This window comes from Notechis scutatus, chromosome 3, assembly GCF_049901735.1.
Source record: "Notechis scutatus isolate UNSWTSFEM ecotype Mainland chromosome 3, rNotScu1.2, whole genome shotgun sequence".
NCBI lineage: Eukaryota > Metazoa > Chordata > Lepidosauria > Squamata > Elapidae > Notechis > Notechis scutatus.
Window position 1 is genome coordinate 30,964,437 of NC_142011.1, and position 26,207 is coordinate 30,990,643.

At 39.9% G+C, this 26,207-nt stretch overlaps 1 protein-coding gene and 1 long non-coding RNA gene across 4 annotated transcripts in view; one reads left to right on the plus strand and one right to left on the minus strand.

Moving 5' to 3' along the window:
- SGK2 (serum/glucocorticoid regulated kinase 2) overlaps window positions 1-14,315 on the minus strand; it is a 37,917-nt gene extending 23,602 nt beyond the window's left edge. Inside the window, exons 1-2 of one of the 3 annotated variants that reach the window (XM_026682442.2) lie at window positions 14,196-14,287; window positions 7,829-8,029 (exon numbers count right to left, since the gene is read on the minus strand). In XM_026682442.2, the coding sequence (XP_026538227.1) occupies window positions 7,829-7,880 (52 nt within the window). In that variant the 5' untranslated portion in view covers window positions 7,881-8,029; window positions 14,196-14,287. Of the gene's footprint in view, window positions 1-7,828; window positions 8,030-14,195 lie in introns of all 3 variants that reach the window. The other 2 variants (XM_026682444.2, XM_087959383.1) reach the window with 2 other exon arrangements.
- LOC148131132 (uncharacterized) lies at window positions 1-25,007 on the plus strand. Its single transcript, XR_015748469.1, has 4 exons — window positions 1-227; window positions 16,957-17,044; window positions 24,120-24,311; window positions 24,881-25,007. It is a non-coding gene; the product is annotated as an uncharacterized LOC148131132 (long non-coding RNA).
- Window positions 25,008-26,207: the final 1,200 nt, after the last annotated feature.

The window sequence follows — 26,207 nt, forward strand, 5'->3', positions numbered from 1 at the left end:
ATGAATCCACAGATGGGAAGGATCTTTGGAACAATTCTGTTCTTCATATCTGATTATTTTGGAATAGTCTTAGTTAGCTGCTCAGACATAGCTTTTTTTGTTTTTGTTTAAGTAATTATCCTTAACCCAACTCTTGAATATTTGAGTTATAAGATATGCCACTCTGTTCTTCACATTCATTACAGCTGCACGAAAGCCCCAATACTTTCCAGAAACTGCATGTAGAGGTAAGAAATGATGGGTAAAACTATTCAAAATTTCTGCAGGAATTTTGACAAATGACAAATAAAGTTTACATTATAGATAGTACAGTTAATAAGTGATATACTGTTTGTAATCAAAGAGATAGTATCTATCCTGGCATGAAATTAGATTTTTATGCTGCCTCAATTGCCATTTGAAAAGACAAGACCATCTTTTTGGTACAATTTAATTCAATTTATGCATTTGTACAAGTCTCATATTAATAGCCTCATATTTCACCAAAAGCAATCCATTACTGTGGAGAATATGAAATGTCTCTTTGTTCATCCACCCACCTATCATCCATCCATCCACAGGTAGTCCTCAGATAACAGCCATTTGTTTAGCTACTGTTCAAAATTATGACATTACTAAACAAGAGTATTTATAACTGGTCCTTGAAATTGCAACTGTTAGAGAATTCCCGTCACAATATTATTGCAGTTGGTAGCAATCAACTCATAATTATGAACCATGGTGGTGCAGTGCTTAGAATAGATACTACAATAGTACCATAAGCTAATTCTGCCAACTGCCAGCTGCCTACAATTCGGCAGTTCCATTCTCACTGGCTCAAGGTTGATTCATCTTTCCGAGGTTGGTAAAATGAGGACCCAGATTGTTGGGGGCAATATGTTGATTCTGTAAACCGCTTAGAGAGAGCTTTAAAGCACTGTGAAGTGATATATAAGTCTACATACTGTTGCTATTATTATGATGGTTGCCGCAATCACATAATCACCATCTGCCAGCTTCCAATAAGCAAAGTCAATGGGGAAATTGGAGGTAATTGAATATGGTGATAATGTGGTATGCTTAACAACTATGCAAGATTTGTTTAATGACAGCTGCAACTTTCTTCATTAAGTCAGCATGGTCATGTGATGTCACACATTATGACCGTGTTGCTTAGTAATGGAGTTGCAAATCTGAATTACTTCATTAAGTGTATCTATCTTTTTTCTATTTTTCACAAAGAGGTAGCATCTGAAGCTGATTTCCCAGTAGTCACGTGTTCTATATTGTCTACCTCACTATGTTTTCCAAACTTTATTGCAGTTACAACCAGATGCATTTCATTAAAAACTTACTAAAAAGTAATAATTCTGACCTCCAGATGATAAGCAGGGAGACATTTTCCCTATAATCCCAAAGGGAGAGCAATCCATCCAAGCTGTAACTGCAAACAAGAGTTGGCTATATATTTGAAGGCCAGCCAGGGGTAAAAATGTTTCAAAAGGCTCATGTTCCTGCAATCACATTTTCTTTAAAATGATTGACCTTGAGCATCTACAACAATACTCCAGATGATATAGTTATCTCTTGCATTTCAGTTGTTATTAAGAAGAATATATATCATATTTTCACATCATGTTTATCTTAATGTTAGGAACTTATGGGCAATGTACAGCCCGAGTTATTTGCAAGATGAAAACCAGCTGATAAAGCAGGGCATTACTGTGTTTATAATACACACACACACACACACACGGCATATAAAAGTCTGCACATCTCTGCATGTTCTCATATCACTGTATCATTATTTTCCTTTTCATTGTTTATTCTATTGCTCCTTTACTACCGTTATGTTTACATTTCTTTTCCTATCTTCATTTTTATTTGTGTAAGCCACCTAGAGCAGTCCCATGGTGAAATAGATGGCAGAAAAATTTAAGAAACAAACAAATAATCACATCATCACCATATTCAATTACCTCCCAATTTCTCCATTGACTTTGCTAATTGGAAGCTGGCGGATGGTGATTATGTGACTTCGGCAACATCCTTCTGAGGTTGGTAAAATGAGGACCCAGATTGTTGGGGGCAATATGCTGATTCTGTAAACCACTTAGATAAACATTTTATATAACACTGCTATAAATCATTCTTGCAAATCTGGATTGACGTATCATGATAAGCCAAACCACAACAAAAACAAATTGTTATGCAAAGACAGCCATTATCTCAGGTTTACTTTCTGGAAGTGAACATGGATTACTTCTTTTAAGTAAGTAAGTAAGTAAGTAAGTAAGTAAAGAAAGAAAGAAAGAAAGAAAGAAAGAAAGAAAGAAAGAAAGAAAAAGAAAGAGAAAAAAAGAATGTTCTAGCAGCAACATAAATGGACTGAATTACAGTGGTTATGGGTACACCATTAGGGGACTTGAAGGGCCAGATTGGAGATAGATCTTTCTAGACAAGTTTATGCATGTGGTTGCTAGGAGGCAGCAGTATAGCACATAACCAGCCAATAAGCAGTGCTACTTATACTACTATACTAAAAAAAAAGGTAGAACAGGATAGTTCACCCTGCAATTCCTTCAGACCCAATGTTAACGTTTTAATTAGAATACATCAATTTTTGTGTTAACTGATTTTTATCACTTGCCTATTCAGTCATATGACACATTTGATAGAAGCAAAATTCTACTTCAGTTTTTATAGAGGCAAGATTATAGATTCCTGTCATCATTCATAAACAAATATTCTATTCACAATCTAAAAAGTGGTTTCTTGGGTCCATCTTTGGCCATTAGGATTTTTTTTTGTCATCTTCATTTTTTAAAGTAAAAACATTAATAATCCCAATTAAATCTTCAGAAATCGTCTTTTCATATCCCCTTTCAATGATATCCACATTATTGTGAAATTCTACAACTTTAAAAAAAACCTTGACATTTCTGACACAAAAAAAAATGTAACTCAAATCTCAACCCTTCTAGGCTAGTTTTTGGATAATTCAGGAATTCCATTTAACAAATTCCAGATTAGTGTTGAGGAGGACAAAGTTGAATTGAGGATATGCTTTCATGAGTCTAACCTTTTTTTTCTAATGGGACAGTAAATAAACTAACTCCAGCAGTTAAATAAATATTTGAGCTGTTACTGCTATTCCTGCAACTTACTAAGGAAACTGTCCAATCAAATCCATCTGAAGATTTATCACAGTGGAGGGAGTATTTTAGAATACTGAACATTTAATATTAGTTGCTGAAGCATTTGAGGAAGAAAAGTTGCTGACTCCATGCTTTGCAATGGATTTCTCAGAGGCATATTTTTGGACACAGTTCTAAAAACCAAAATAATTTATGCTGGGTGAGAGCTGCTGGTACAAGCAGGAGAGATTCTCAACTTGTAAATAAATTTTATACAGATGCATCTTTTTCAGGATTTCCATGATTGTGGTTGGTTCGGCACACTTGTTTGCTTCTCAAGAGAAAAAAAAGTAAAAGAAGCCATTTTCCAAAGCAGTCATGCAAGCTGAAAAATTGGCTGCTGTAACAAGATAGGAATGTCACACATATTTGCATCACAAAACAAATCTTTTGAAGGCTCCATGCACCCCAAATATATGATAACTGAATTCCTTGCAGACTAAGATATTGATGAAGTTTTTAAAAACCCTTTGATCTGCTCCCCTTCTTTTAATAGTCTTCCAATCTGGAACCAGAGAAACCCATCTCCACCCATAAAATATAATGTTTCCTTAAAGGCAAGTGATCACCCACAGGCAGGAATCTAATGCTGGAACCAATCAACGTTTAAAAGGCTTGGGAATTTAGCACTTCTGCCTGGCTAGGAAGATCTTTCCTGATAAAGGAAATAAAATATTTCCTACTTTCCTCTAATCTTTTTTCCCCTCCCACTCATAAAACCAAATATTACATTTGCATATCTTTCACCAAAGGCTTGGAATCCTATAAAAATCTTGCCAGCATGCCAGTTTGGTGTCAGCTTCCCTCAAAAACTTTGTATTGTTTTGGGAATAATAATAATAAACCCCCTTTCCAAAAACAGCCAGCTTCCGCATCTTGATTGCTTTGGGGCTTGAAAGAAACCCAGGGAAATTCTCCCAACAATATGTAAAACATCTTCTTTTGTTGCTATGATGATTTTAATCAATATGATTTATTCCTGGCTGACTTTCTATGAATATGATCCCAGAAAAATATATGGTGGAGGTAACCATATGGCAACATGGTGCAACAAAATGCTTTGGAGCAGGCTTCAGTATGCTATTAGGGATTTATTTACTCGCATAGTTATTTCACTACAATGATGCCCTCAACTCTATGAGCCCAGAAAAAAAAGCAGCTTGTTAAAGGAGGTATTAACTCTTCGGTACTCTCTAAGCTTGGTTGTTTTCTTGCTAGCACTGATGATGTTACCTAGTTTGGGTAGTGAAACATCTGCAAGAAAACAATCAAGCTCAGAGAGCATCAAGGCCCCCTCACTAACAAGTAAGATGTGTGTATTCATAAAACTCCAAAGCGGCTTCTCTATTTTGTAACTGAAGTGCTTCACACCCCTACCTCCAGGGAATACTTGTGCCCTAGGCCAGACTCAGAATCTGAATCTCAGAAAACATACCAGAAGAAAACAATGGCAAACCACTTCTGCATTCTTACCAAGAACTGTCTATCAAATTACCAGGAGTTTAGTTCAGCTCAAAGGGCACTTACTTGCTGCTCTGACATTTCATCGTTAACTTACATTACTTAATAGGACATACTTGTTAAATGAACTGGAGTTTAGGAAAATATTATGGATGTGTGCATTGAATTTGGCTAAACTCCGGACTACAAAGAAAAACAATAATTCACATCAAAATGTTGGTGCACTAAAGTGGAAAAGATCAGTCTGAATTCTGGTTTTCATTAAATTTTGACAGTGATTGTACCTCCACAGCATTGCAATGCTTTTGTGATTTACATAAAGACCATGGTGGATTGGAAAGACAAGGGATCACAGCACACATCAGGAGAAGTGACATGAAAGAGCAAGATATACAAAAGCTAGCTTCTTTGTCAAATTATTTAATATTTTACAGAACATCATTTTTCATGGGGTTCTTTTTCAGGTTTGGGGTACTTTTGCCACAACAAATTTTAGACTTCTCTAAATTCATCATCACAGTTGAAGTAAATAATAAATGGAATCCTCCTTTCATTCTTTCCTGTTTTATACTTTAAAAATCTATTTCCAAAGCTTTCTTTTTTAGCCATATATCTGTACATATTGTATATTCACCATGATGTAGCAAGAGCAATGCTAGGATTAATTTCCATTCTAAGTCACCAGTATTCAGCCTGGGCAATAGCCCCAGCATGCTAAATGAAGCATAATATTCACTGTTTAGCACGATTCAAGGTCATGGCATAAGGTTAACAACAGTAGAACCTGACTAGCAACTTTTCTCTATATCTCAAAATCACTCCAAGTCTAGTAGTTAGTAGTAGTTTTCCCTCCAATGTCACCTGGTATATAACAATAGGAAAGAATTCTGATGGATACCAGACACTGTACTTCTAGGGAGAACCAGAAATGATCATTTAATTTGCAACTAAAAGAAATAATGAGGTTCCCACACAGACTATAAGCAATAGATTGGGTTAATGGTCACCAAAATATATTGGGTTCTATTCAATGGTAGCAGCTACTTCTATGAATCATTGCCCCCCTTTCTAGAGATACACCTAGAATGATGATCGAAGTACATGCTGTCCCTATGGACCTCTTTTCCAAAGTGGCATCAAATACTTTACTGTAAATTATTTGGGGGTGGGAAAAGAACAGGAAAAATTCCATACTCAAAACTCTTCCCCACCCTTCACACATTAATTTGCTACAGTAAAATCAAGCTTGCTATAAAAGGATATTAAATTCAATAATAAGGGATTGTGAACTGTTAGGTTTGTAGAAACAGGAGCCACATACTGGCCACATATTTAACAGCTTCTACTGGAAGTTAAAATGAATAAAATAGACTGAACTTTTGGTTGCCCAAAGAACTGGACATAAGTAAATCAATACTATTAAGGGACAAAAAGATGGACATCTCAGATCAACCAGATATTGAGTACAAATTTCTACAAAGCAGCTAAGAAGGAATACAGGTACCTACCTTTCTATCACTGATTGTTATAGAATCAGGGGTGGGATTCTACCAGTTCGCACCTATTCACTAGAACCGGTTGTTAACATTCTAAGAAGTTCAGAAAACCGGTTGTTAGAAGAAATTACTGGCCTAATCCTGTAAGGAAGGCAGGAAGGAAACATTCTGGTGTTGCTTACAGAAACTGCCTCTCTGTTAACCCTTATTACATTCTTGGCAGGACTAGACTTCCTGTCTCAGGAAATCTCTGGAGTTTTTTCCCCCTCCTTTGCTGGTACTTTGCTTGTGTGGAGTGACCATTCAAAGTTACAATGGCACTGAAAAAAGTGACTTACGACCATTTTTCACTTACGACTGTTGCAGCATCCCCACAGTTATGAGGCCAGGCGAGGAGACGTGTGCCTCGATGTGAGTGATATTGAGTTGGCCATACCCAGCCAATAACATGACCACCAAGCCATGTCCACCATCTAAGCCACGCCCACAGAACCGGTTGTTAAAATTTTTGAATCCCACCCCCTATAGAATACATTAGTTAACTGGACAAAACTGAAAAGTCTTATTTTAAGTATGCCATCAGTTTTTGATATGTTAGACATGAGGTAAATAATTTATAGTCCATGAACTGTAGACGGTCCCAAATACTTTTTAATGCAATCCTCAAGATAATACTGCTCAAAATTCTATTGACAACAGAATTCTTTCCCAATGCCTCTTAGGAAATTTAAAGAAAAGTTTTGTAAAGTAATATACTGTAAAACATGGCACTGACTGATATTATATTGCATTCCTAAACATTATTCTAGAACTACCCCTGTCACTATGAAAGCATTAAGGAGAAAACAGGTAGTACATTTAGCCAAACTAGTACAATCAATAGAACTTGGTGGGAACACCAATATCACCCAGTCACTCTTTTTCATTTGATATCACATTTTTTTGACTCAAAGTCACTAAAACACTGTTCTAAAAATATTAAAACAGCAGGGTGCTGAAGATATTGCAACAGGTCAAGTAAACAGATGCATACTGTATAATAAACTTTTAAAATGAGTTTTTAACTCATCCCATATGTCAGCTTGAGTAATTTGATGATTAGTTAGCTTTAGAAAAGTAAAAACAGAACAGTCAAACAGTAAAAAAGGAAAATAAAGTACAAAACCAAAATGCATCAAATAAAATAGGTCTTTAAAAATAACTAAATTTTAAAAAATAAAACTGATAGTGGAGTTATTTTTAAAGGTTTTTTTAAAAGCAGCTATTAATTATTTTCATTAACCATGCATCTGTACTCTTAACTCAGAATAGAGAGAGTAGTAGCTAGAAATTCCTGCCTCTCTGTGTAAACTTTATGCTGATTTCTGCAGATAAAGCTATATTTAAAAGCAAAGAGCAAGGCTAATAGATTTTTTCCACACTGTTGCCACTTTACAAACTCTATCACTTTAATACACTATTTAAATGCATTGAAGTTTAATTACCAGACTTTCTCTTATAAATTAAATCCCATTTCATTTATAAATAAACATATACTAAAATGGTAGAAATCAAGCCATTTTATCATTCTTAAGCATCTGTGAAAGTAAATTATAAGGTAACTGTTAACCCAGCAAATATTAAGTGTTTGAGATTAAAGATTGTATCAGATATATTATCTTTCATTAGTGGATGGTGAAATCTGCTGTACTTTACCTTTTGTCTTTCCCAGTGTTGTGAAGAGGGCTTGTGCCCCGGGTGAGTGCATGGAGTCAGTCTGGGAGGGTGGATGTACAAATTGAAGAAATTCTTTGACAAGTTTGTCTGTTGGCCACTATCCTGTTAGCTAGGCAGAGAGAGTTGTAGTATGAAGCTCCTTTAACTTATGTCCTCTTGCAAATGTTAAGATCAGCTCTCCTTCAGTAGGAAATGAAGCAAGATGTTATTATGCATTGGCTAGATGCCAGCAACATCACCTCTACACAGGTGGAATTTCACTGCAATAGTTAGAACACCCATTTTGAGTAATTACATAATTTTAATAAAAGTTCCCTTTCAAACTACTCTGAGGTGAAATGGGATCAGTTTATGGTATGGTTTCCTAGGTCAGAGGATGAGAAAGAGTCCAAAGATGGCAAACACTACAGAACACCTAATAAGGTTATGCTAAATCACCCCCTACCATGCTTCATCCAGAGGCTGAGTTCCTGATGAATCCTTAGGAGAACCAGAGGTGCAGAAAGTTGATTACATGGGAGTAGGTTGTTACTCATAAGTAATCCCTCTGACTGATTAACCCTGATGACAGCAATTGGTACTGAGTGATAACTTTGAAATTAGATTTGTAGAACCATCCAGTGGGACTACTAGGACACCTGGCTTTTATACTCCTGATCCTTGAACTTCTGTAGCCTCTTTCTCAAATCTCTTTAACTGAACATGCTGTGATAATTCTTGTTAACGTTATGTCCTCATAACAGGAGCTTTTTCTCATTCCAGCTGAAGAAGCTTTAATGTTTTCAGCTTCAGGTTTTAAAGGAGGGCTGTAATGAGAACAATTTAGAATATCTCATTGCTTATGCAGTTGCTCATGTAATGTATGGGATCTGACTAATTGCTATTAACCATTAGGCTGCTACAAGGCTGCCTAATGCCTTCCAGGGCTATTAAGGCTTAGGTTTCAGGAAAGACTGGACACCTGACTTCCACAGCTGCATCTACCTATGGCATACTGGAATTTTCTGAAGTGCTTTATTAGATCTCTCAGGTCTCTCTTGAGAGAGAGAGCTAATCTTCTGCTATACACATAGTTGATTGAAGCTGGGAGAAAGAGCCAGAATTGATCATTACAGATGTCAGTTCTGATACTATACCAATAAATTTTTTACTTCTAGAAACATGGGACTTTATATGGACACCTTTTGTATTGTTTATTACTTTAATGGTGGTATATGGGCCATTTTGGCAGTTCCTATGCTATTTCCATTACTTGACAACTTCTGATACTATCAGCCATAGCAATTCACTGCCAGCACTGCAGTTCCTTTTGTGGTGTCCTTACTGTATTATCAATTGTTCCCTATTATTTCACCTGTCTTCTGCTTGTGACCTATCAGCTGGGCTATTTTTGGACACAGATTTAACAATATGTCAGAATGACACTAGGCCCTCAGTCAGAAATAGCTAACAATTATTGTCAGTGAGCACATCTATACCTATTAATGTGATAAGATTGCTAAACATGCTACCTACCCTATGTACCTTACCTACCCTAGAAGGAGACCTATTAATATATATATTTTGTAACCAGCTGTTGAGGCTTGATGAAAAGGAAAGCAAAATTGGATCCATGTCATGCCCCTGGTGGAGACTGACTCTGAGGAAGAGGAGGAACAGCCAACAGGGAGTGGAAGTGTGGCTCCAGAGGTGGTGGAGGAGGCTGGGGAAGGGCAGAGGCTGGCTGAGCAGTCAGAGGAGGACCCAGGTCCATCCCCTATCCATCCTAGGGCACGCAGGGAGGAGAGGATCAGGGTAAAATGTGATGTATTCAGGAGAGGGCCATGATCCTCTTCATGGGTTGCAGGTGTGAGATCTGCATAAAAGGTTGGACCTGCGTGCTAACAGACGCTGGGGACTAATTAGTGTTTTATTTCTAAAGAAGGTTTATCTTGGTTGGTGTTCTTCCAACGGACTGTCTCTGGTTATCTTCCTGAAGTTGTCAATTATCTATCCTGGTCTGTTGAGGAACTTTATTCAATGCGGTTTGTTTTTGGTTTTTGCTTCATTATCGGCTCTTTGAATGTGAACTGTGTTTCTTGCCTTTGAAATGTTATTTTGAAAATAGTTTACTCCTCCACTGTGAACAATTAAACAGTGAAGCCAAGTTGAAGGCATTAAAGGACTTTTAGTTATGTTTTGGTTTTTGTTATATTTCTGAGATACTCTGGGTCATCACAATCTATCAGTTTCATTCTTTGACTTATTCTGCATTAAAATTGTAAGGGCAGTGCCACTTATTAGCCTCATGATAAGCTTCTCTAGTTGCTGACTTGATTGAGGCCTAACAGGGGACCCCCTAACAGGGATCCCCAGCCCCAGCCCACTACTGGGTCATGACCAATTTGCAAACAGGCTGCATGAGAGGCAGGCCAGCTCAACTTGTACAAGTCAAGTTGTGCATGGATGTGCTTGCCCACTGGCCTGCCACTCGCACAAGTTGAGCTGCAGGCGCATGCATGCTGGCCAGCTGCTTATGTGGCCCAGTTTGTTTCTCCCCCACCCCTGGGGCCGGGCTACCAAGGTGCAAAGCTTGGGGACCGCTGGCCTAGAAGACCAACCTTTTTGTTTTGTCACTGGTTGGATGGACTTGTCTGTTTTACTTTTTCATTGTTTTTGTTTTTACTGTTAAGCCTGTGTGGTTTAATTTCCATATCAGTCTGACATTTTTGAAATCATTTTCACGAAAATATGGATTCTGTGCATATCTATCTTAATGCCCATACTTATGGGCATTGTGCATGCCAGTTAGGTAATATTTGTATTTTTTGAAAGCATTTTCTGTATGCACATTTTGATCTTATTTCCTTATTTCTTCCTTAGCAATTTGTGGAGAGTTGAAATAAAAACTCAGGTTGACTCAATTAGTAATTATATTCATATATGACTATATAGTATTGTAAGTATGTTTCTTTATTCAGAGATATGTTTATAATCAACAGGTTGCTATTCATAGCTATCATAGGTGTCTGTTAGAAGCTGTGATAATGGTAAAGTGCTATTGTGTATATCATGCATGTAACATCATTTTCCCCCTTGTAGATTCTTATAAGTACTACACAGTTGTGCAAGTGCATGTTAGAATTTATTTTAGAAAATAAAATCAGTACATCTACCCTCACTGACAAAAAGAAATAAAGCACAGAATGTACAACCAGGAATCTTTCCTCCATCCTATTCCCAAATTCAAAGTTCAAGGTGCTCCCACTAATATAAATTACAATGCCTCCAAAGCCAGTGAATATCAGGTCATTAGCATTAAAGGGAAAGGAAGAAAACCTTGCCAAACCAGTTCTACTAGTAAGGCCACTAAGACAGTATGACAGTATGAAAGTATTGTTAGTTTATCATTTATATATGCTATTGAGCTATATATTTGATTATTAAAATATCATAAAGACAAAAATAAAATAGAAATATGCCTGGTCTATGAATGGAAGATAAATATGTAAACATAACTCATGATTCAATCTGATGTTGGCAAAAACCATAGGAACAGTGATGCCCTAATAATATTACAGATTGCTAAATTGCTGTTTAGCAAAAGTCTGACCTTTTTCCTCACTAAATCTAGTGAAGGAACTGTCTGTTTTTTCTAGGGCCTTGTAAAAAATGGAATGTCTTCCTATTGGAGATAGAGGTTTTGCATTGCAAGAGATAAACTGCAGTCTATTTTCAAATTCCTTGTTTGCAAAAACACATGCATAACTAGGACTGTGTTATTGCATTTAAAAATATATATTTGGACTTCAGTGGTTTAGGGACAGATATTACTGCCAGCCCTCCCTGCCCCTGTGCAGAGTTTGGAAGATATTGTTGTTACTTTCCACTGAGATGTTTGCTTTTTATATATAAAAGTAAAAGTATAAGATACATTGAGTGAAGAGAAAGAAAAAAAGCAACAGGAAGTAAAAGGGACCTACCAAACAGTTCTATTCCATCAGATCTAGGCTAGAAGTTAACTCTGAGTGCCAAATAAGCTATATTCACTATTTAAAGCATGCTAATACATAGGAGCAAACAATGGTGCATGCTTCTGCATCAGTGCTTGACTTTTGAATGGCACACAAGGTGACTACAGTCCCCAAAATAGGGGACAAAGAACCAGATAGCCAGGACCAGAGGGGGGAAAAGGATAATTGGTTAAATTAAAATTAAATCAAATTAAGCTATTATAATTATTCCTCTTCTGTCAGACTAACATTTCAAATTGGTTTGCAGAGATTTGAGAGGCTGTATTTATGGCTTCCACTGTTTATAGGCAATCCTAGTTCTTCAGGTTGTCTTGAAGATAGCCACAAGTATTCTCAGCTATCCTTGAATAAAGATGCAGGTTTCAGCTCATTCCAGTCCCCAAACAACTTTTTATTTTTTACACTTCTGTCAGAAGCACCAAGGCGTTTCTGGGTTAAAAGGATTAGCCAGCGACATCACTGTTGCCTGGAGGCATCCACTTGGTGGCTCCCTTCATGTCCGTGGCAGGAGCTGGAGCAAAGGACAAGCACCTGCCCTGCCGCATGGCAGCACTCAGTTCTCGAATGTGAGCACTCTTAACCTCCAACCTAGCGTTCTAGCCACAAGAGCCACTGTGCTCCCAACACCAATTGTCTGTCTACATACATTAAAATCAGCAACAGGAGAATTCTCAATATAGAAAATGAGCTTGAAAAGTGACTAGAAAAGTTATGTCAAGAAGATTTACAATTGCATTTGTACTTACCAAGAAGGAAAGACACAATTCTGTAGATTACAGTACAGGTAGTCCTTGACTTACAACAATTCATTTAGTGACAGTTCAAAATTACAATAGCACTGGAAAAAAATGACCTGTGATCATTTTTCACAGTTACGACCTTTGCAGCATCTACCATGATCATGTGATCAAAATTCAGATGCTTGACAAGCAAAATCAATGGAGAAGCTGGATTTAGTTAACAACTGTAGCAAGAAAAGTCGTAAAATGGGGCAAAACTCACTTAACAAATGTCTCACTTAACACCAGAAATTTTGGGCTCAATTGTGGTGATAGGTCGAGGACTATCTGTATGGATTGAAATCTATACTGGTGCAGTTTTGCTGTTATAATAGCCAAAGGAGCAGAGAGAAGAGAGGAATAGAAGACAAACTATAAGTTTATAAGCAAAATGCAGAGAGTCCTGCTGGGGAGTCCTGCTGTTCAAATAAATGGACATGAAATCCAACAAATTGTGGGATATTTTGAGACAAAGTTTTCACTATCTTCCTGGCTGCCTTATTCATATCATATTGTCAGATCTAGGTGTCATTACAGATAGTCTTTGCTTACTGATTGACTAGTTTAGCCACCATTGAAACTTGCAGCAGAACTGAAAAAAATAGATCGAGGACCGGTCTTCAAACTTGCAGTCATCGCAGCACCCCCATTGTCACGATTCACCCACATGGCAACTGGCATGCATGTACTACAATTGCGGTCACATGATCGTTATTTGCAACTTTCACAGCCAGCTTTTGATAAGCAAAGTCAATGGGAAGCCAGCAGGAAGTCGCAAACTGCAATCATGTGAGACCGCACTTATCCCTGGGGCACTGGTGATTTTCTTAATGACCACAGCGAAACTGATGTCACAAATCAGGGACAATCATAGGTTGCTTCACTTAACAAATGCACCCATTAGTGACATAGTTGCTGGTCCCAATTGTGCTTACTAAGTGAGGACTTGTTTTCCATTTGTTACACTGCTGAACTGCCTATAACTTTTGATCCTTTTTAAAAAAATGAAAATTCTGCAGCAATATATTTTGATGTCTAATACTGGAAACAGCATTAAACTGCAGAGTAGAACATAACTCTTTTGAAACCTAAAACTATTTTATTCAATTAAACTATTTTATTCAATGTAGTCTCTTCCCCAAACCCCAAAAACTTTAACCTTAGACTGTCTACTATTGACCTCACCCCTTTCCTAAGAGGTCTGTAGGGGGCGTGCATAAGCGCACCAACGTGCCTACCGTCCCTGTCCTATTGTTTCTCTTATTCTTTTATTTTTCTTATATGTACCCATTTCATATATTCACAACTATGTATACACTTGTACTTATTATCTTGTAAACAATTGACAAATCAAATAAATAAATAAATAAATAAATTGTGGAACTCTTATCCGAAAGGGCAGTAACTCTAATCTGAATTCAAGTAGCTTAGTTCTAAGTAACTGCTCTATAATATATATTCCATGATTTTAGAATTAGTTTTCCCAGACCTACTACTTTCTTAGAACTTTCTCCAAAATACATAAATATGAAATAGAGATAAATTCAACCTTACCTGCTTACGGAGGTACTGCCAGAAGGCTGGTTTCTCTGTGTCTTTCTAAAAGCAAAATAATTCCATCTTCTAACTATTGTGCCCTGGCTGTGTCCTCCTTTCCTGGTGTTTTTGTTTTTATAAATTAGTCTGAAGGTCAGAAGAACATGAGGAGTGGCTTATGCTGGGACGTAAATTATTACCCTGGCATTGCCTCTGAAGGGGATGAAAATTGAAGATAATGGTGATGGCAGAGGATAGTTGTTCTCACTGGAAGATTAGAAGCCAACTCAGCTTTCCTGGGAAAATGAAAAATATTTAAGTAAGGTTTGCTTTCTGAAAGCAATTCATATCTGAAACTGAGCTATTAAGATATGTGCTTCTTTTTAAATACCACAGAATGGCAATCTAGAACAATGTTTTTCAATCTTAGCAACTTTCAGATGTGTGGACTTCAACTCCCAGAATTCCCTGGCCTGGAATTGAAATCCACACAATTGAAAGTTGCTAAGTTTGAGAAATACTGGTCTAATGAGTCTGAATACAGGGAAGTTCCAATTAGTGCAATTAATCCCCTGAAATGGTCACATTATTTAATATGTACTATAGGTTTTGAGACAGTGATTGATACGAAGGCTGTACTATGCCACACTACAAGCAGAAATACAATATTACTGTTTTGACAAGAAATGATAAATCATGCATGATAAACTAGCTTTATAATGTGTTGACAGGTTTTCTGGCTGTTTAACCTTTGATAAAATTGAGTTCTGGTAAAAAAGAAAAACATTTTTTGCCTCAAGTAAAGATAGGTAACTACTGCTTATACAATATCTAGAAAGACTTACATCTTGAAGAAATTTGGCAGCATTCTGTACTTCAACCAGCAGGTTCTGACCAGAACTGGTAGAGGAAATTTTGAGTAGTTTGGAGCAGGGGTCGCCAACCTTTTGGACCTTAGGGACCACCAAACTCATAATTTTAGATCTCAGGGACCACTAACTGGTTCTGTGGGTGTGGCCTAATTTGTGGGTGTGGCTTGGTGGTCATGTGACTGGCTGGGCATGGCTTGTATGTAAATATTATAAATATTTATATAAATATTGAATTTTTTATATAAAAAAAGAGCAACTTTTACCCAAAATCAGGCAAAGCAGGCAGGCAGATTGAGTTGCTCACAGAATCAAAGATTCATTCAGAAATCTATCTATCTGCCATTGGCTAGCTCAGTCTGTCACATAAAATTTGCTTGCAAGCAAACTCACAAAATTAACTCACACCACACCATGCATGTATATACTGAATTTTTTATTTTAAAAAAGAGCAACTTTTACCCAAAATCAGCAAAGCAGGCAGATTGAGTTGCTCAGAATCATTCAGTGATCTATCTATTTGCCATTGGCTAGCTCAGTCTCTCAAATTTGCTTGCCATGAGTCTGCACTGAATTTGCTTGCAAGCAAACCTTCAGTCTTAAGGGAGGTTTGGTTGTACTTACAAGAAAGCAAGAAATCCAACCATTTCCTGCTTCCTAGCTAATCTAAATCTCCCGGCACAGCAGAACAGATAACGTTTGGAAAAAGGAAAAATAGCAATTTAGCAGACAAGTTTACCAGGTAGTGAGTAGGCGGGGAGGTTTCCCGCGGGCCATGTGGGTGGCATAGCCTTGTGTTTCTGCGCAGCCTGGATTAATTGCTTTGTGGGGGTGCTCTGGGGGTGAGATTTCTCTGCAGCCTACCAAAATTTTCTCACGGCCCACCAGTTGGCGACCGCTTGTTTGGAGAACTGGGAAATACCACCTCTGACTGGAGATTTTACAGTATTGTTCCCCTGCCACGCCCACCAATCCACACCCACAGAACTGGTACTAAAATAATTTGAATCCCACCACTGAGTTCAATGTTCTAATCTAATGGCTTAACTAAAACAGAACAATAGAGGGGATTTTTGAATAGAACAGAAATGTCAAGTCCACGAATGAATTTGCAAATACTAGTAAAAAGTTATCTGCATTTTATTGTCATTTGCTCTTCTTTCGATTTATATTGACTGTTTCCTAGCATGATTTGATTGCTTATTGTACCCTATGACAATTATTAAGTGTTGTACCTGATGATTCTTGACTCTTGACAAATGTATCTTTTCTTTTATGTACACTGAAAGCATTTGCACCAAGACGAATTCTTTGTGTGTCCACACTTGGCCAATAAAGAATTCAATTCAATTCTATTATATTTTTTCAATTCCTTACTTGCAAAATATACTATACAAGGTGTACAACACATACTTGTAAGACTTGAGGCAAGTGAAGTCAGCAGTTCCAGGCCAGATACGACTATTACACAAACATGTAACAATTATTTATTCTGGAAATCACAAAGAAACATTTTGTCATGTACTATATCCATTAATTTGGAAGAGAGGAAGGAAGAAGCCTCATAATTTAAACCTTTGCACTAGCAATGGACATTCCACTGTTCTATATGACTTCATTCTTATAGGCAGTAAAAATCTAGCAAAATACTGAAGAAATTTTTTAACCAAATGAAATCAAGAAATCAAGCTAAGGTATCATGTGGCAGATTCATGATTTAGTACCAAACTTAGATCAGGAAGCCTGACAGTATCTTATGGGGATTGTCTGGTAAATCATGTGCAAATATGGTTCCAATTCACTTTCTACTATGAGGTATGTGTGTGTATGTGTGTGTGTGTACATGCTCGTGGGAGCATAAAATCAATGTTAGACGTAAACTTCTAACTTCTTTTTAACTTTATATACAGTATGTTATCAGCATGTCAAATCACAAGTAATGGGAGATGAATTATTAACACAAATAAGCCCTGAGAACTTCATCTGGATCAGAATGTTGTAAGTTAAAAGTGAATGTGACTGGGGGCAGATTATATGTTATGCTCTAACATTGCATATGAAAATAAGTGCAAATGAAACTGAAACATGTTATCATTTTTTATTTTCAGGTCTAACTCCACCTAGTACTTATAATATACATTTCTGCGATAGCATTTTATGACCACAAATAGTCCTTGGATTAAGGCCACATCATTTCAAATCATATGATGATCAGATATCACATTAATATTATTTGGTCATCCCTAGTTTAATAATAATTTCAAGAAGTAAAGTGGTGTGTTTTTATTGGCAGAAGGCCTGTAGCATATTACCTATTAACAACTTGTTTAAATTTGATCAGAATCTTCCTAATCCAGAAATGAAAAACCTGTGGCCCTTCAGTTATAACAGAATTATATTCAGCATTCTTGAATATTAACTTTGCTGAGTTGAACTACTAGGAATTCAGCCACATTTTGGAAGTAATAAATGTTTTCAGTAGCTGGAAGTATAATTGATTTTCAGGCAGTCATTGACATTAATTCTTCCAATATTACTGCTATAGATTGTAAGTGTATCTTGAAAATGCTATCAGATATGCAGATATACTAATATCCTCAGACCCTGATTGTATAGTCTGATGGGGTCTGTCTGTCAAAACATAGACACCCACATGGTGGTATTGCCTCTGAAGAGACAAACTGCTGTCACCATTTAATTTCTGTATAAATATAATCTTTCTAACCCTCATACATTCTTGTAAAAATCACTGTATAGTAGATTAGGCTGAAATGGTAGTTGATTAAAATGGCTTCACATCTGGGCATATTTTAAAAAGTTTTCTCAATCCAAGTGCACTTATATTTGGCACTAAAGTACTGCTTGCTGAAATTCTCAAGCTGATTTTCATTCTGTAAATTATCTTCAGTGAAACCAATGAAGGCTTAGTTTGAACCAAGGGCAGAACAAGTTTATTGTGCATGAGTGGTCCAGCCTTGGATTTATTTTCATTTCTAGATTATAGTTCCAAAAAGAAAAAGCAAACAACGTAACAAAAGAATAGTACAGAAATAAGCCTTGTTTCGAAAAACATAGAGCATGTGAAAAAGAGAGGGTATTCTAAAACTGTCAAATTTATGTACTTTAATGTGTTAAATGATCAAACTTTGGGATTGCCACAAGTTTTCAAATGCATAGTAGTCAACGTTAAATGTTCAAGGATTTCACTTTGAGTGTATGCAAAGATTCATACACAATAAGAAAGTTTAAGAAAAAAAAGAGTATCTTATATTCTCCTCTATGCTGCATCGAGAGCCCAGGATAGGTTGACTCCTTCCTATGATGTCATTTAGCTGAGTCTGTACTAAGATATAAAAGCCAGCCCCCAGGAGAGACCCCAGCTTTTGACTCAGCTCCTTTCAGTCAGTAGCTGTGTCTCTGAAAGCATTCTGTTAGATAGCACTCACCAGCGATCTTCAGTACTTTTTCCTCGCTTAAAGCAGCTCCCAGGGATCTGGGCAGCTGCTCTTCCAGGAGAACAGGGCTCTCTCTCCTGCAACGTTGGGAGCAGCGTTACCAGAGCTCTGTGCAGGCAAGCTGGGCAGCGTCTGTAGGCCTCCCCCAAGCCTGCGGTTTTGAGCGATCGTAAAAATGATCAGCAAACCGATAAGAGCACAAGCTAGCTGATCGTGTGGCCAGTTGCTGCGTTTTCCCCTTGCTGACTTCGCTCGGGGCTCTGTATAGGAGCGATTCTTCGATCTCGGAGCCTGTTTCCCATAGTCAGCGGCCATCTTGGATTGAAGACTTCCACCACGAGGTGAGCAGCCATTTTGTAAGCCCGGGGGCCATTTTATACCCTAAGGGGCTTAATACAAAAAATTTCTAAACAGTTTCTTTCCAACGCAAGAGCCTTTATTCTACAAATGGAGCAAGATAAGGCTCAGGCAGAGCTTTCCCCACAAGCGGAACAGTCTCTTAAGCCCAATAGGAGAAAAAGACGTAGGCAACGCACCCAATCAGTCCAGAGGGAGATGGCTGCTAAAATCAGAGCTAAGGCTCTAGCCCCTAAGAAGGCAACTCAGGCTGAATTGAGGGCAGAGAAGCGCAGACATGCAGCCCTAGAGAGGCAGTTCAACAGAACTATTCAACAGAAGGGAGTGCAACTACAGCATGTTTCAGGTGATACTCATGGGCCCCAGCCAAGCCCTCCCAGGGGAGGAGAAGTTATCTATGAGCCTTTCCATCCTCCATCCTGGTCTCCTGAGGCTCTTGCTGTCCAGTCAGATCCTCAGGATTTAAGCAGGTCTGGGCCTTATGCCCAACAGGCTTCTGGGCCCTATGCTCCTCCCCCTCCCTCCAGGCCTTGAACCTCTCCTCAATCTAGGCCTGAAGCCACCTTCACTCCCACAGCAGCGGGCCTTCTGCCTTCTGCCTCTACTTTTGAGCATAGACCAGGGGATATCCAAGATGTTGTCTCATTGACCATTAGGCAGGGATTGGCTGAAGGCTTCAAGCAAATTCTTCGACCTCTGGAAAGGGTTCAAGCCCTTCTCCCTTCTCAATCTATAAGTTCCTTGCCTCATCACCCTGATTTACACAGGCCCCAGGACCTCAGGGTCCATTCTTCTCTACCAGAATGGGAGGAGGTTGATGAGGAAGGAAGGGCTTCACCATCTGAACACAGTTACTTCTCTCGTTCAGAGTGTGAAGAGGGTGAGATTTTTGACCAAAATCTTTCAGAGGAAGAGGATTCTCGCCCAGAGCAGACATCCTCTGCATTGGTCTTCAAACCTACTCTCTTCAGGCTATTACTCAGCAAGGCCTTGGTCACTGCCAAGCTGTCGCCAGAGGAAGTGGCTCCCGAGCCACAAGGAAATCCCTCTAGCCAGGGAGACTCACTCTTCTCCAAGCCTGTAGTGCATGCAGAGGTTTTGCCTTCTCCCACTTTGTTCCTGGACATGGTCAAGGAACAGTGTGCTTCCCCTTCGGCAGGTCCTTGCCCATCTTCTCAGGATAAGCGTTTCTACAATGTCAGCGCAGCTCTGGACAATGCCCTGGCAGTGCCTTCTGTTGACATTCCGGTTCTGGCCTCATTCTCATCTTCTAGCACTCCCATGGAGCCAGAAGATATCCTGAAACCGGATGATAAATGTTCCGAACAGACCCTCAAGCGCAATCACCAGGCCGCTGCTTGGGCTGTTCGGGCTTCAACAGCAGCATCCTTCTTCACGAGGGCATCCATACGGTGGCTGCACCAACTCCAGAATAGATTGCCTGCTTCTGACCTTCGGTCTCACCAAGACCTTAATAAGATTATCGCAGTGGCAGAATTCACTGCGGATGCCACTCTCAATTCTGCCAAATTTGCATCCAAGGCAATGGCATCTTCAGTAGCAGCAAGAAGACTTTTATGGCTCTGAAATTGGCAGGCGGAGTCACGCCGAAAATGGAAGCTGGCTTCAGTTCCATTCGCAGACAATAAGCTTTTTGGCGATGCTCTGGAACCTTATCTCATCGAAACCAGAGATAAACGTAAAATTCTCTCTTCCTCTGGGAAGAAAGCCGACTATCGCCCTGCTCCTTATCACCCTCTTGCCTTCCAAGTGGAGACCTCATCTCGCTTCCTCCACTCTCAGAGGCCGTACTCCCAACGCCAAGACCAACAGGCAGAAGCATCTGGCAGGCAACAACCTTCTACTGGTAAACGGCCCTTTCGGGGGGAGGGGGTCGTTCCTTCCGTTGCTCTAAGTAATCCCTCGTTCTCCCCATCCATCAGTCACCTAGCCTTCTTTGCCTCCAAATGAGAGGAGTCAATGACAGATGCCTGGGTGCTCAGCACTATTAGGTCAGGGTTACAATTGGACTTCCTAACGCCACCCCCCAAATTTTTTTGATCTGTCCTGTCTCTCGGGACATTTCAAGGCAAGCCTTCATGAATCAGGCCAGTCAGCACCTTCTTGAAATCAGGGCTATTCAACCTGTTCCCCCCTCTCAACGGGGATGTGGGCTTTACTCTCGCCTTTTCATCATTCCCAAAGCCTTGAGGGGGTGGCAAGCCATCCTTGATCTAAAATTTCTCAACCAATTTGTAAAATACAGGCGATTTAAAATGCAGAATCTGCATTCTATTTTAGAGAGCGTTCGGGAGGGCGACCTCCTCACTTCCATTGATCTCACTGAGGCTTACCTCCACATCCCAATTTGGCCTCATCATCACCAGTTTCTCCGTATCAGAATACCCATTATCAGTATCGAGCACTTCCCTTCGGCCTCTCATCGGCTCCAAGGGTCTTCACAAAGGTTCTGGCAGCATTGATAGCATCTCTGTGTTCTGTTCCAGTGAGGATCCAATGCTACTTGGACGACATTTTGATTCAGTCCTCTTCCATCCATGCGGCCCATCAGGATCTACAAATTACCCTGTCATATCTCCAGAGCCACGGATTTTCCATCAACACCAAAAAGAGCCAGCTCTCTCCCACAACCAAATTTCAACACTTGGGAGCAGTCATCGAAACCACGTCGTGCCAGGTTTTCCTGTCCCCAGCTCGTGGAAAGAACCTTGCAGAGATCATCAGCCAGATCCAGCAACATCAAACTGTCCCCCTGTTGCTGCTGTCCAAACTTCTGGGGAAGATGGTCTCCTGTATTGGCATCATCCTGTGGGTTTGGCTCCACTCCCAACCCCTCCAATGGTTCCTGCTTCCCTACCAACGAGCAGGAACCAGCCACTGGTTGGTTCCATGGATATCAAGGTCCTGCTCCCGCCACCAATCCAGAGATCTCTCAATTGGTGGCGTTCCCTGTCAATCTGGAGGGGACTCCTGTTCAGGGACCCAGACAGGCTAGTGATAACCACCGATGCCAGCCTCCTGGGTTGAGGTTCCCATATGCAGGGCCAGATAGCTCAGGGCGTTTGGTCCAGGTCAGAGTAGACCCTTCCCATAAATTGGCTAGAGCTCAGAGCCATTTTTCTGGCTCTCAAGCATTTCAGGCAATCAGTGACCGGCTCCCATGTTCTAGTCCTTACAGAAAACATGGCCGCAAAGGCTCTTGTCAACCGGCAAGGGGGGACGAGGTCCAAAGCCCTCATGAGAGAGGCTCTACGGTTGGGGTTATGGGCAGAGAAAAACCTGTTGTTGATCTCGGCGGACCACATCTCCGGGGTCGGCAACTCCCAGGCCAAGTGGCTCAGCAGGAGCCTAGTCGACCAGGCAGAATGGTCCATTCCTCCGTCTCTATTCAGGGACCTTTCCCTCAGATTTGGAACACCGGAGGTGGATCTCTTCTCCACTCCTCAAAACGCCCAAGTCACTAGATTCTTCACCAGGTTTCTTTGTCAGGGAGCGGAGGGGACCAATGCTCTTTGGTGCAGATGGCCCAAGAGTCTCCTCTACACCTTTCTCCCGCTTCCCATCATTCCGGCAGTAATTCGGAAGATGTTGGAGGAACGAGTGGAGATCCTCCTCCAGGCACCCTATTGGCCAAGGAGGACCTGGTTTGCGGACCTGGTCAACCTATCGGTGGCTTCTCCTTGGAGGATCCCAGCCCATCTAATCTCCCTTCACCAGGGGGCCCTGCTCCACCCAGAGCCTCAGTGGTTCAAGCTGGCACTTGAGCGGCAGCGGCTAGAGTAGGCTGATCTTCCAGAAAGGGTCATCCTCACTATCCTGGCATCTCGCAAACCTTCTACAAGGTGCATCTATGATGCCACCTGGAAGACTTTTTCCTGATGGTGCCTCAGGGAGGGTCTTTCTCCTGCTTCAGCCAAGTTGGCAGAAGTTCTTAGCTTCCTTTAGCATGGGCTGGAGAAAGGTTTGGCCCCCAACACCTTACGCAGGCAGTTTGTGGCCCTCTCCTTGGTCCTTTCATGGGGTTGATTTCCTTCCTTATCCCATCACCCTTCAGTCAGGAGGTTTTTGAAAGGGGCTTCCAACCTGCACCTACCAGTGGTTCACAAGTATCCTTCCTGGTACCTTCATATGGTCCTTAATGCCCTTACAAAGTCCCCCTTTGAACCCCTTAGAACAGTGTCTCTCCGTTTCTTGACTCTGAAGGTAGTGTTCCTTGTTGCCATCACTTCTGCCAGGAGGGTTTCCGAGCTTGCTGCTCTTTCCATCAGACAGGACCTTTGTTCCTTTCACGATGATAGGGTTGTTCTCCGTCTGGACCCCTCATTTATTCTGAAGGTTATCACCTGGTTTCACAGGTCCCAGGACATTGTCTTGCCTGATTTCTATCCTCTCCCGCACCATGACTTAAAGCGGCAGTGGCACATTCTAGACGTAAGAAGGGCTCTTAGAATATACATGAAGCGCACTTCCTCCTTCAGGAAGTTGGAAGCCATGTTTGTTTCCTTTTTCCCTTCTCACTTGGGGCACAAGGCCTCTTCTCCTACGATTAGCAGGTGGGTCAGGTCTTGCATTGAGCAGGCCTACAAAGCTGCGGCCCTTCCGGTTCCCCGAGGTCTGACGGTGCACTCTACCAGAAGCGCGGCCACTTCTGCTGCCTGGGCGACCCAAGCATCCTTGGAGATTTGTCGTCCGGCCACATGGACATCCCTGTCTCCTTTCATCAGACACTACCGTCTGGATGCCTTTGCCTCGGCGACTGCAGCCTTCGGCAGACGGGTACTTCAACAAGTGCTTCCACAGTCGGTGTGATGAACCAGATGAGGACCCGCCCATGGACATGCAAGCTTTGGTATGTCCCATCCTGGGCTCTCAATGCAGCATGGAGGAGAATGGGCATTGGTGGAAGTTACCATGAACGCCCTTTCTATCTATGCTGCGAGAGAGCCCAGCCCCTCCCTTGATTCATCTGGAAAGGGTAAGACATATTTCTGTATTCATTTTGTGCTTTCAGAGACACCTTTCAGACTTAGCTAAATGACGTCATAGGAAGGAGTCAACCCATCCTGGGCTCTCTTGCAGCATAGATAGAAAGGGCGTTCACGGTAACCTCCACCAACGCCCATTTTTGTTCTTTTATCTTGTTTTTTAGGGAAAAAACTTCCTCTGAAAATATCCTGTGTTCCCTGTTTTCTTGTTCTTTCTGGCTCTTTCTAACTACTGTTTTTTATTCTCAGATGCAGCTCCAGCATTTTGGCCTCCAAGTGGGAACTCAGTAATTGAAAAATCATATAACGCAGCCTTCCCCAATCTATAATCACCTTGAAGTGTTCTTTCTTCAACCACAACTCCCACCTTTTCAGGCTAGCATATTTGGAGGTCACTTGAAAAGGGGTGACATAGTGCATGAAATCACAGTCAGATTTCACTTCAAGGTAACTCAAGCACATTCACAACTTATCTATTGCTAAGCATGGCCCCCAGATCTGGCATGGAAGGCATGCTTTAAGTCCCATCACTGTCAGCTTCCTGGACCCAAGAGTTCTGCCTTTTGTATAGTGGCACCTCCCCTATGGTGCTTCTTTTGCTCCAGTAAGCTGAAATTACCCTTTTAAACATGAAATAATTCTATTAATTGTATTCATTTTGTTCATTTTATTTTATATACATTAAATAAATGATTCATAAAATCAGAACAACAAAAACATCCATTCGACATCATTTGAATAATTCCATAATAACAATAACATAATAAATTGTTATTGTAATACACTGACAAAACATATCACATCTTGCTTTTGTTTTAGATTAACCTTCTGCATAATCAGGACACAGTGTTCCAGAATAGCTGCACTAGATACAATTATAGTATTTCCATAATGAAAACACAAAAGTGCAAATATCAAAAGACAAACCAAACAAGTGCAAATGAATGAAAGTGCAAAAAAGCTTCAAAGTTATGAAAACATTTTTTCTAACAACGTTTTATTTGCCTACTATAAAGGCTACTGCCTTAAATGAAGGACTTCTTTGCGGGAATTGCCATACAGTGACTGTCATCTATCTGATATTTCCACTTCTCTCATCTTTACAATAATTCAGCAGCCCAAGAAACATGAGAGAGCAAGAAGGTAAAAATCTTTTTTTTAACATTTCTGTTTTCCATTGCACTCAAGCCCAAAATAAGCCTAGATACAGTAGTAAACTCACTTTGCAACTGGAATTTGGATTTCCCATTTGAAAAGTGCTTAAGTTGGAGGGCCAAGACTGGATTAGAGGGATGGGGATAATGATGATTGTAGGAGAAAGATTTTTCTCCTATCTGGGAGTCATAAAAACTTGGGCAAGAAACCAAACAATCATATGGTTAAAACAGGAGCCTGTATACTCTAATGCAGAGCTGTCAAACTCCCGACCCACAGGCCGGATGCGTCACTTGCTAGCCACGCCCAGTTTAATGAAGGGGGGGAAAGTCCCAATATGTCACATGACACCGCCGTGATGACATGAGCTTGACACCCCTGCTCTAATGCATTATGATTCATCAGGCTTTAGTGGAAATGTAAATATTATGATTTTTGCTATGTAAAATAAGCCTTAGCTGCCTCGTATTTAAAATAAGTGACTGATTTATAAAGAGGTATAAAGGAATGTTAATGCGAAAGCAGTAGTAAGATAATTGCTCTTAAGAACAGCTTACGACTATCAGTTTTCTATAAAAGTAATACATTTCTCACCATTTATCAATCTATCAAAACATTTTTTGAGTTTTTAAAGTATTTTTTTTGTGGCTAATAACATTTACTTAATTTTTGTTGTTAATGTATTTTTTGGGCCCATCTTCTCATCTAGTGAATAACAATGATGAATAGAGTCACGTCCCTGCATGCTAGCTTGAGAAGGAAAAACACAAGTGTATAAGCACCATGATAGGTTGATAGCCCAATTTTGTAATGGAACTACTCAAGTACTGATTTGGATAGAAAGCAGTAGATTGAACGTAATGCTCCATTTCTATACTTGCCACGTGTAAATAGGGTGAAACAATTGCAAGGGCACATACATGCTGTAATTTGTGACAATTACAGATAAGTAATAATATCACTCCAACTTATGCTCAAACATTCACCATGTTGCGAAGAATTTATTGTTACCTCGGGAACCTCTGCTACTCCCTGCTATTATTACTTTTATGCCATAAACTGGGGTGTTGTATTACCATCCAGTATAAAATTAATCCACTAGGTTTTAGCAGCTCTCTCTTTAATTTATAATTTTTCAATAATTTCTCAATAATTTTCACAAAATTTTAATTGGGGAATTGATGCAAT